The following is a 12,027-nucleotide window of genomic DNA, read 5'->3' on the forward strand; positions in this document are numbered from 1 at the left end:
ACATAATAGAGTGTTCTGGGTGTTGCTAGGGTCTTATGGGTGTTCTGGGTGTTGCTAGGGTCTTATGGGTGTTCTGGGTGTTGCTAGGGTCTTATGGGTGTTCTGGGTGTTGCTAGGGTCTTATGGGTGTTCTGGGTGTTGCTAGGGTCTTATGGGTGTTGCTAGGGTCTTATGGGTGTTTCGGGTGTTGCCAGGGTCTTATAGGTGTTGCTAGGGTCTTATAGGTGTTTTGGGTGTTGCCAGGGTCTTATATGTGTTTGGTGTTTCATGTGTTGCTAGGGTCTTATGGGTGTTTCGTGTGTTTCTAGGGTCTTATGGGTGTTGCTAGGGTCTTATGGGTGTTTCATGTTTTGCTAGGGTCTTATGGGTGTTTCGTGTGTTGCTAGGGTCTTATGGGTGTTGCTAGGGTCTTATGGGTGTTTCGTGTGTTGCTAGGGTCTTATGGGTGTTGCTAGGGTCTTATGGGTGTTTCGTGTGTTTCTAGGGTCTTATGGGTGTTGCTAGGGTCTTATGGGTGTTTCGTGTGTTGCTAGGGTTTTATGGGTGTTGCTAGGGTTTTATGGGTGTTGCTAGGGTCTTATGGGTGTTTCGGGTGTTGCTAGGGTCTTATGGGTGTTTCGGGTGTTGCCAGGGTCTTAAAGGTGTTTGGTGTTTCGTGTGTTGCTAGGGTCTTATGGGTGTTTTGTGTGTTTCTAGGGTCTTATGGGTGTTGCTAGGGTCTTATGGGTGTTTCATGTTTTGCTAGGGTCTTATGGGTGTTTCGTGTTTCGTGTGTTGCTAGGGTCTTATGGGTGTTGCTAGGGTCTTATGGGTGTTTCGTGTGTTTCTAGGGTCTTATGCGTGTTTCGTGTGTTGCTAGGGTTTTATGGGTGTTGCTAGGGTCTTATGGGTGTTGCTAGGGTCTTATGGGTGTTTCGGGTGTTGCTAGGGTCTTATGGGTGTTTCGGGTGTTGCCAGGGTCTTAAAGGTGTTTGGTGTTTCGTGTGTTGCTAGGGTCTTATGGGTGTTTTGTGTGTTTCTAGGGTCTTATGGGTGTTGCTAGTGTCTTATGGGTGTTTCGTGTTTCGTGTGTTTCTAGGGTCTTATGGGTGTTTCGTGTTTTGTGTGTTGCTAGGGTCTTATGGGTGTTGCCAGGGTCTTATGGGTGTTTCGGGTGTTGCTAGGCTCTTATAGGTGTTTTGGTTGTTGCTAGGGTCTTATGAGTGTTGCTAGTGCATTATTAGGGTATTTTGGGTGTTGCTAGGGTGTTATTGGGTATTCTGGGTCTTCCTAAAGCATTAAGTGATCATCTACTATGATCTAGTCCCAGGATATAGTATGGCTTATGTCTAGATCACCAATTTTTTTTAGCTTTGGGTAAACTACCTACTGTTTTGTTTTTTCTAACTATGAGACATTCGAACTCCTGGGTAAACTATGTAAGAAAAGAAAACATGAACCAACCTTAGCCTCAGTGAGTAACAACCTAAAGCCACACCTCCTGGAACGGACATATCTATTAATACTCCATCCTGTTTTAGAATGACCCGTCTTTATAAAGGACTTGTTGTCATACCGAAATGCAGATACTTAATAAGTAAAGCTTTAGTCACCTAGCTCAAGCTTAGCAAGCGAGTCACACGCTTACAAGACAAACAAGTGCAGAGAAAGCTCCATAAATCTGTCCGTAGACATTTTCAGTCAGTTTTTCCTTCTTCCCCACCCTCCACCCATCCCACCGAGGGAAACATAACCAGCTACTGCTGTCTGGCTTAGAAATCCTCTCTAAAGTGATCAGTAAAGTCTTGGTGTCATGCGGAGAGAGAGAGAGAGAAGTATTGAAACAGTGTACGGTACGCGATATCCAGGGAGGAAGTTTGGGGGTGCCTGTGTGGTGATTAGTTGAGGCTGATCCAGAATCAGATTTATGGCAGGCAGCTGTTGAGGGTTTGACAGACAGGCGGGTTGGAGAGCCAGCACTGCTGCGTAACACAAGCAGATCTGAGCCACTGCTGCCTGCAGAAGAGTGTGTCAGATCTCACTTATACAGCAGGGTAAGTCACTTCATATTTTACCCTGTTCTGACTTAATTGTTTGTGCGAACAGTAATTGTATTAGAGATTTAAATGAATGAGCAGTAATGAAAGGTATTAAGGTCTCTGAATGTCATAATATGCTTTTTATATACAATTCAGCCACTGGAATAGTCACAGTACTTTGTCTTGAACCCTTACCAAAATGCTACCTTTACATTTATGGATTTATTAAGTGACTTACAATGAATCCAAATTTGAATTTTTTTATTATGTTGCCTGCAAATTGAACCTAAAACGTTTTCAAAAGCTAATGCTATGCTCTACCAACTGAGCAAATATTAATTCAGTCATATTTATTCCACACTGATCGTTTTATAGTCTCCTGCGGTTTTTCCTCTTTAAATCGAGTACACAGTCCTGGGACCTATTTTTAGAGGGTCGGGGCATTACGGCGTGCTGGAGTTATGCAGACGGCAAGATTAGATGGAGTGGGAAAACTTCATACAGCATGATATGTTTGCCCACAGCTCTTATCTGAACTCCTCAGAGAAATTGTTAAACTGTTTATCCTCCTGCATAAGCGGCATGATATTAAAACTTGTCAACACTCTTTCACTGTCAAAAATGATTTTTAGATCATATAAATGATGCTGAAAAACACATTTTCTTCAGAAGTTTCAACATTTAGAAACACAAAATGGATACTCAATGGATATTTTTTATATAGACAGAGACCTGTTTTGCTTTCTTTAAAATTCATTATATAACGCATTGTTTGACAGCTGCCACTGTTATATGTTGTTGTTGTTTTGGATTAATCACAGTTAACAAGTTCCTGTTTTTTTTGGTGTCATTATTGTAAAAAAAACCCACTGTAAAATATTATATAAATAAATAATTATAAGTCATTTAAACTTTTTGGATCTTTTAGCAACTCAAACAAGTTGAAATTTCTTAATTTAATAAGTCAAAGTGTAGGTAAAAGTTGAAAAGACTTGTAGTGTTAACTGAGACCAAGACAAGACGAAGACTTTGAGGAAATAAAGGGATAGTTCACCCAAAAATTTTAATTTCTGTCATTATTTACTTTCCCTCAGATTGTTCTGCTTAAAACAAAGAAAGATTTTAGTAATCAAGCAGATGGCAGGAGCCCCATTGACTTCCATAGTAGGAAGAAAAATATTATGGAAGTCAATGGTGCTCAAAAACTGTATGGTTATAGATATTGCTCAAAATAACTGAAAATTTGAGGGTAAATAATGACAGACTTTTAAGTTTTGGGTGAACTATACCTTTAAAATCAAGACAAGACAAAGATTATGGGGCGGTTTCCAGGACAGCGATTAGACTAGTCCTAGAACTAAAATAAATATAAGAGATATCCCACCTGGAAACAGCTTGCACTGACATGTCTTAAAATACATCAGTGCCCTTTGTTTTGCCTCAAAATGCACACAAGTAATGTTTTTAGTAAGGTATGTTTGTTAAAACTAGTTATATTTCCCAATTAAACGCAGGTCTAGTCCTGGCTTAAACTAATCCCTGTCCGGGAAACCACCCCTTTGAGGGATTTTTGGTCAAGACCATGACCAGACCAGCACAATAGGCTTTATGCCCAGCTGCACTACTTCCTAAACTTCAGCCAGCTCCTTGTTTCCTGTCTGTCATTTTTGGACAAACTGATTAATCCAGGTGTTCCTGATCTCAGTAGTCACCACAACAATAATCAGACACACCTGGATTAATCAGTTTGTCCAATAATGGCAGACAGGAAACAAGGAGCTGGCTGAAGTTCAGGAAGTAGTGCAGCTGGGCATAAACCCTATTTATCTAAAAGATTTACATAGCCCTAACCCTTAAGTTCTAATAAAACAATAATCCAAAAAATGCTAAGTTTAATTTTATGTATAGGAATTGTCTTTGTTTCTTTGAGCAATCAAACACTAAGGAGCTGATATGGATTTGTTTCTAATTATTTTCAATGTCATTATCAAAACTTGTGTTTAAATGTGTCTAAAAGCTATAGTCACTCACATTTGTTGGTTTAACTTAAAAAGTAAGTGTTCTCGCTACCTTAAAATTTTGAGTTAATTCAACGGGTTCCTACAATGTATGTCTACAGGAAATTATTGTGTGTTTGTTCATTCACCGATAAATAAATAAATAAATAAATCATATACATATAGTTAACTTAGTAAAATATTATAATTATAAATGATATTTTTAGTTAAATTAACTCAAACACTTATTTTTTTAGGTTGAAGCAACACATCTTTTTTACAGTCAGTATTAATTTATTGTGAATGTTTATGTAACATTACTGTCACTTCCAATAGCGCTCATATTTAAACAGCCCTCTTGCTCTTAATTCTGTCAGATTTTATCATTTTAAAAACAAGATCTGAAGTGTTTTTCTATAATATCTTACATTTTTGGGGCATTTGTTTTCATTTTGTTGCCATTTTTGACACAATTCCCCATTCATTTCTGAACCGACACATGACCAATCAGCTGGCAATTTAGGGATATCTCCACAGTTGTGTTCTTGAACGATCTTGAGATAAAATCTTGAGAGTCCTCATAGTCAAAAACCAGGACAAGAGCGAGTCCAAATCGAGACCGAGCAAGACATCTTAAGACCGGTCACAAAACCAAGACTGGTCTTACTACATGACTTATGACTTGTAAATAATACAGTGATTGTTAAATACTAGTTAATTAATTATTAACCCCTTCCCTTAAGAAAAGTCCTTGACAAGCATGTTGGTTGTGGTTTGGTGCTGCATAGCCATGCTTTTTACCAGAAAGTAGTACAAGTCTTGTTTGCTATAGAAGTCAGCAAACCAACATCTTACGCTGGTTACCATCTTTATAGGGTTGTCTTGTTTTATGTGTAGCTACCAAGTGTTGTGTATGTGTTTCTATGCAAACTGTCGGTCTCATTTCCTGAAGTTAAGCAAACATATATTTTTACAACGTGGGTTCTGTTGATATTTGATCAGATCTGGAATGTCAGTTAAAGACCCCAGTGGTTCGGAAACACCGCTGTAATTTTTTCTCTTGGCAGCTTAGAAGAAACTAGAAACAGGGAAAGAGCATCGGTAGGGTGGGTTAATGGAAAAAGATCCTAAGGGAAACAGAGGGAGAGGCTTTTAATAGTCTGCCTGCACAACTTGTGGAGTCAAGATGTTTGATTTTTTTTCCAACTTTAATGATCTTCTGTAGTCACTGATATAATATAAATGTTTAATTATGGTCTGGTAATGAGGTTGTAAACTAGATTAGAAGGGAATGGAAATTGCATCCCGAAGGAATGTTCCAATTCATGTAGGGAGTTCAGTTTTGGAACAGAAATTTAGAGACAGTGTTTTAGTTTTACTACAACTTACAATCCGCTTAGTATGACCCATTACTGGGTTGTTTTAACCCATGGTAGGGTAAAATATGGACAAACACAACCATTGGTTTAAACTGACCATTGTATAAATGTCCATAATTTATCCAATCATGGGTTAAAACAACCTAGCATTTTTTGATTGTGCGCTTTCTCTCTTGGTTTCAATTTTGCTTTTACTAATTCATTCATGAGCCTTAAGAGCATTCGGCAACAAATCTTCATTCATTCTGCTGTGTTGATTTGCAGATGGTTCGTGAACAATACATCACCACCACAGAGGAGTCTGGGCTCCTGGCACCCGTCAATGAATACATCTATATGATCGGGATCTATGGCTGGAGGAAACGCTGTCTCTATCTGTTTGTTCTGCTTCTCCTCATCATACTGGTGGTGAACCTTGCGCTCACAATCTGGATCATGCGGGTTATGTGGTTCAATTCGGTAAGCAAATAAGTTTTAATTGACATGTCAATCTAAATTAATTGCTGACTTTGGTTTGCCTTTTACTCTCGGTTGTGGGTGTTGCATGTTGAAAAGTCACGCTGCTGATCCTGAAACAGCTCTCGGTTGTATTGACCTTTGCAGGAAGGTATGGGATACCTGCAGGTCCATGAAGATGGACTGCGACTGGAAGGAGAATCCGACTTCCTCTTTCCTCTCTATGCCGAGGAAATCGATTCAAGAGAGGTGAGAATACATACACACTGATTACATCAAAAAGATAAACTTTCATGAATAGGGTAAAAAAAGGCTGATAAGAAATAAATTGACAATAAATGATACAAATTGTGCACATTATTTGAAACCCTGATTGGAAAATTTTAAAAGTGAAATGTTGAATGCCCTTTTTATTTGTACAGGTAAGTTGCTTTTGGATAAAAGGATCTGCTATATGAATGAATATAACAAAGGGTCATTACTAATTATAAATACTTTTTTATATATTTACGGTAGGAAATTTGCAAAATATCTTAACGAAACATGATCTTTACTTATTATCCAAATGTTTTTGGCATAAAAAATCTATAATTTTGACCCATGCATTGTGCTTAAAATATGCCCATGCAACTTATGGCTGGTTTTGTGGTCCAGGGTCACATATGCATTTAATAAAATTACTACATAAAAGACTTCCAAATAAATGCACTATATCTTTTTTTCATACAATGTAAGTTGTTTTTCTCTTAATAACAGGATTCAGATCTTTTGGTGCACTCTTCTGAGAACGTCACTCTCAATGCTCGCAATGAAAATGGTGATGTAACAGGAAGTGTGTCTGTAGGTATGAAATATCAAATAATCATTCACTGATTTACACTGATTATTATTATTTTCCCAGAGACATTTTGGCTTGAATATATTGCGTTTAAATAAACATAGGAGCTCAGTGTTGACGTATAATAATATCACAACCCATTAAATTAAAATGTAGCAATAAAACAACATAAGAAAATATGTCTTCCTGGTTTAAATAGAAAGGTTAAGGAGATGTGGATCTTTCGAAGCATACGCCTTACTGAAACCAAAATAACACAGATAATCCAAACCTTGAAGAGGACGACTGCAATAGCTTTACAAAACAAGCAAAGACAATAACCAATGAAACACAAATAAAAACGATGGGTATATACACAGAGTCAGTAATTTAAACTAGAAACAGATGATCATTACAGAACCAAATACAACCTAAGTCCTCAAATATTTCAAAATAAGAGTCCTTGAATGAAATTTAACAGTGGCAGAATGTAGGGTGGGATTTTTTCTTTTGTAATGGAATTTGTGGACATGAAAGGGAGACTTAAAAAAGTGGACATCATAATGGAGGGAGACATAAATGTGGTTTTCCAAACAAAAAAGCTAAAAATGACATTTGGACAATGACAGAACGCTTTATTCTGATTGGTTGGGAAATGTCCACGGGTATGCATTGTCTTTTGATAAACACACACCTATGTAAAATGTCTTAAAATAACCATCAGAGTAATGTCTTAGCAATGTCTGTGGTATAAGTGGAGTAATTGACTGTTTAAATAATTTGTTCTTTGAATTAAATTGTGCACACCTGTGGATATTTTTAAATAATTCAGTGGCCCTTCATCCATTATTCTGTACATCTACACCAGCAATATAGGTAGCAATAGAAATGGAAATTTATTTTAGAGATGAGGAAATTATTATATTTTGATTTTTTTTGCACAATAAAGCAGTTTAAATTCAATGTAAGCTATATATAGCACTTTATAACAACAACTGAGTTCCTTAAACTATGTCTTATTTTTAAGTGTAATAATATGAGGTGTCATATCACAGAATAATAATCAAAGTGTTTGATCAAGAACAGATTATACCCCTTAATTAATTATTATTAAGATAATAAAATGTATATATTTTCATATTCAAACATATAGCTGGTTGATATCTGTTTAAATTCTCCCATCATCTATGTATTTTCAGGTCCAGATCAGGCCAGTGTCCTCGGCCAACACTTCAACATCACTTCAAACGATAAAGAAGATTTATTTTATGCGGACAGAAATGGGGCTGTTGTGGGAAAAGGAAGACTCCGTGTAACAGGTGAGTACAAGCAAAGATAGATATAACAAGATAGAGCAATGCTATTACTGTGAATGGGGCCAAACGCAAGGCTCAGTATGGTGGCTCTGGTGGACAAAGTCCCGCCTACCAGTTAAAGAACCAATCATTATTCAATAAAGATCGACAATTCTCTGGGAGAGGGGGCTTACAAAGTCGTGTAAGGTGCCTGCCAACCTGTGTGCTTAAGCATTAATTAAAACAACTTTTAGTTTTTTGAGCTTAAGAAAGTAAAGTTTTGGTGCACCTGATGTCAGATTTAATTGTTGGTCAGAAAAATTTTGTTTAATTGTGATGTAAGCACACCATTTGAGAGATATCTGTCTTTCCCCATTCATGTAGACAGGACTTTATTGTTGCATGACTGAAATAACAGATACACTGTAAAAACAACTTGGTTTTGCAAGTCAATATAACTTCTTATTTTAAGTTTTGGCCTAAAAAAGTTAACATACCTTATCAATTTAAGTTGAAATTGTTGAACTTTGTTTTAAGTTAAAATAACATACAAATATGTGTTAATTTGACAAAAATGCTGCATATTTTTTTTTACAGTTTAGAGGAATTTCAGAAATGCGTCTGGCGCAACTCTCCTAATACGAACCTTATGTACAATATAATGCCAAAAAGCAAAGTATTTGCACAGGTATATTAGCAGTGTTATTATGATAATCATAGAAACTGTTGAAACATTGTCCTATAAGATTAAATCTTAGATTTTATCCATATATTTTCTATTAAAAATAGAAATATTTGTTACTTGGTTTTTAGTCAGACATCAGATGAGATCTTCAAACAAATATTTTAAATTTCATATTGTATTGATGTTTACACACATCAAATATTAATGTTTAACAATTATCTAAACTTAAGTTTTTTTTTTATTGTGAAATTATTCTGACAACAGTTTACTACTGTACTCAAATCTGTGTCAGTGTTTTATGGTTAATATCAGAAATGATGTGACATGGTGATTTTGACGAGGCATATTTGTCAAATATATAACACAAACATGTACCACATATTTTGTGAGACATCCAACAAGGCAGAATAACCAATGAAGTTAAGTCTTCGTAACCAGCTTGCTTACTTTAGCACTGCAGAAATGCATACATGTAATGTAATCCTATTAATGCTGTATGGTGGTAAGAGTTGTTTATGTTTGGACAGGTGAGGAGGGGGCGCTGTTTGAGCATTCGGTGAGGACTCCTCTGGTTAAGGCAGTACTCAATAAAGAGTTAAGGCAAGTGTACACCATAAACACTAAATATAGTAACAACTTCCATACAAACATCTTTTGACAATAAATTATTTTATTTATTTTTGATATTGTTTTGTCACACTACTCGACTTGTAACCATCCATGCATTTTTTGTCTCTGCATATTCTGTGGTTATTAAGGGCTTTTTGATTTTAAATGTCAGCCACTTAAAATAATGGATGTACTGAGAAAATTCTGTAAAAGAAGTTTCCAGCAAGACATGTACACGCTGTGGGCATGCATCACAGTCATCCAAACATCTGTTTGTCATATAAACAAAAATATTCATGTATATTTTACTCAAAAGTTCATAAGTTTTTTTGTTGCCATCCTGTGCTCAAACAAGGCATTGCAGTTTAAAGTAACTCCATGCATTCCTATTGTTTCAAGACTGGAGTCTCCAACGCGCTCTCTCACCATGGATGCACCCAAGGGGGTTTACGTCAAAGCCTTAAAGGGTAATTTTGATGTGACAGCACATTTTGATATTGTGCTACATTCATCTACAGGACTGGTAAGCAACCATAGCTCTTATATGAAATGCCTTTCCTTACCATTTTTTTCTGACAGTGTATGATATAAAATTGTACATCATTATTACTGTATTTGTTGCGTTCCAGCTTGTTCTGGATGCTGAATCTGTCCGTCTGCCCACGTTACCCCTGGGTGAAGCGGGAACAGGCGAGGGAATGTATAACATGTTTGAGGTTTGTGTCTGTCCCAGTGGAAAGCTCTTCTTCTCTAGAGCCGGTGTCTTCTCTACATGTAGCGAGAGCCATGACTGCTGAATGTGTTTCTGTTCAAAACACCAACACAAGAACCAAATCAGCCATACCATCAGAGGATTTTATTTGATAGCTCTGGGCAAGGTCAACAAAAAAAATTGCAATGTTGCAAATAAAGATGATTCATTGGGAGGTTGACAGTATTGCCTCTGTAGTTTCTCCTGTATATGGAGCAAAATGACTTTTTTTATAAGGCTGGGCAGTAAAGGAGCTGGTCACCAGCTTACATCCTATGCAATATTATTATGAGGTGCAATAAAAAAGCAAATCCTGTATTTAATGTAGTCTAGTTTTTGTTCAAGAAGCACTGAGCAGTAAAGGCATCATCATTTTAATGTTAAAGATGTGTGTCAAAAACAGGAAGTGCATTGCCAGTACCTGCAGTATGATCTGTATGTAAAATGGAAACAAACATGACATTTTGTAAATGGTTTATAGAAGTAATTACATAAAGATTATATTATGTGTTGTTTGAAGAAAGGTGCTGTTAAATTTGTAACTTTTTTGTGTAAAGGATTAATATTAGATCTGGCATATTCTTTATTTCATGTGTCAGCTTGAAAAATTGGGAATTGTATTTTTATGTTTGTAAATATTGGGGGATCGGAAGTGTCTGTATTTTACTTACATTTTGATTTATGTATATTGTATTTAAACATTAATTAAAAGTTGAAATTTTAATGTTCAACTATGCATGATAAAGTATGACATGTTTATGATTTCTACATCCCAACTTAAATGTTTAAGGGGCGGTTTCCCGGACAGGGTTAAGATTAATCCAGGACTAGGCCTTGGTTATATCAGGACATTTAAGTAGTTTAACAAACCTTACAAAAAACAATACTGGTGTGCATCTTAAGAAAAAACAATGGTATTGATATATGTTAAGATATGTCAGTACAAGGTTTTTAAATGAAGGCGACTCCAACATGCATTTTAGTTTGGAGCTAGGATAAGCCCTGTATACGGGAAACTGTCCTAAATGTTTTGGTACAACCTGACATAAAGGGAAAATTCACCCCAAACCCCCCAAATTTTAATTCTGTCATCATTTACTCTCATGTTTTATAACCTGTATAAATGTCTTTGTTCTGCTGAACACAAAGGAAGATATTTGGTATCAAGCAGGTGTACCAATGATTTTCATAGTAGGAAAAATATACTATGGAAGTTAATGGTGCTCCAGAACTGTTTGGCTACAAACAGGGGCGCTGCTTAGGATTTTGGGCCCCATGAAAGAATCTTGACAGGGCCCCCAACACAGCTGAGACTTTTTTCATATTAATTTACATAAAATCATGCGCTTTTATGGTATTTTGATTACCAATGGGGTGAGAAAATTTTACTTGAATTAATTGTTTAAGAAAAAATAAATCTTATTTAAAAAAAAAATAATTCACCCCATTGGCAGATATTTTTGCTTGTTTTAAGGACAATTTCACTTAAATTGTATATTAATTTGTCTTAAAACTAGACTTATTTACTTATTTAATTAAAGCATCTTAATTTAAGAATTTTTAGAGATTTCTACTGAAAACAAGACAAAAATACGCAAAAAAAAATTTTCGTACAAAAATACGAAGTAAGAAAGTCATTTTTTGCAGTGTTTTACTATTAAATATTTTTTAGCACCACAATTTTTGGGGCTTCTCTGGGCCCCCTCTTACTCATGGGTGCCAAAAATCGTCATTGTTTACCCCCCTTTAGAGCGCCCATGGCTACAAACATGTCTCAAAATATATTTCCTTGCGTTCAGCAGAACAAATACATTTATACAGGTTTGAAACAACTTAAAGTTTATTAAATTACTGATTTTTTTTGGGGGGGGGGGGGGTGACTACCCCTTTAATTCTGGCCATATAATCATTAAAGTGGAATATTTTGTGTTTTCAATAAATGTATAAAAATAGCCCATGTTTCATTTCTGTAAGCACTTTTTTAATTAAGCAGTTTGGAAAATTGTTTGGCACAATTTAC

The 12,027-nt window shown here is 36.0% G+C and overlaps 2 protein-coding genes across 2 annotated transcripts in view; both read left to right on the forward strand.

Moving 5' to 3' along the window:
- The window catches only part of ptgir (prostaglandin I2 receptor), a 112,068-nt gene that overhangs the window by 82,809 nt on the left and 17,232 nt on the right, over positions 1-12,027 (forward strand). The gene's annotated exons all lie outside the window — the stretch shown is intronic.
- sgcg (sarcoglycan, gamma) lies at positions 1,785-11,959 on the forward strand. The gene is made up of 8 exons (XM_065281599.2): positions 1,785-2,033; positions 5,659-5,853; positions 5,998-6,099; positions 6,607-6,694; positions 7,867-7,986; positions 9,175-9,247; positions 9,656-9,779; positions 9,886-11,959. Exons 2-8 carry the CDS (start codon positions 5,659-5,661, stop codon positions 10,051-10,053), a joined length of 870 nt encoding a protein of 289 aa, XP_065137671.1. The 5' UTR covers positions 1,785-2,033; the 3' UTR covers positions 10,054-11,959.

The sequence above is a fragment of the Paramisgurnus dabryanus genome, chromosome 8 (genome assembly GCF_030506205.2).
Source record: "Paramisgurnus dabryanus chromosome 8, PD_genome_1.1, whole genome shotgun sequence".
NCBI classification, from domain to species: domain Eukaryota; kingdom Metazoa; phylum Chordata; class Actinopteri; order Cypriniformes; family Cobitidae; genus Paramisgurnus; species Paramisgurnus dabryanus.

Excerpts from the sequence above, each read along its gene's own strand:
- sgcg (XM_065281599.2), top strand. The coding sequence starts at position 5,659 with ATGGTTCGTGAACAATACATCACCACCACAGAGGAGTCTGGGCTCCTG. Across the intron at positions 6,100-6,606 it reads AGGAAATCGATTCAAGAGAG|GATTCAGATCTTTTGGTGCA; the intron begins GTGAGAATACAT and ends TCTTAATAACAG. Across the intron at positions 9,248-9,655 it reads GTACTCAATAAAGAGTTAAG|ACTGGAGTCTCCAACGCGCT; the intron begins GCAAGTGTACAC and ends TATTGTTTCAAG.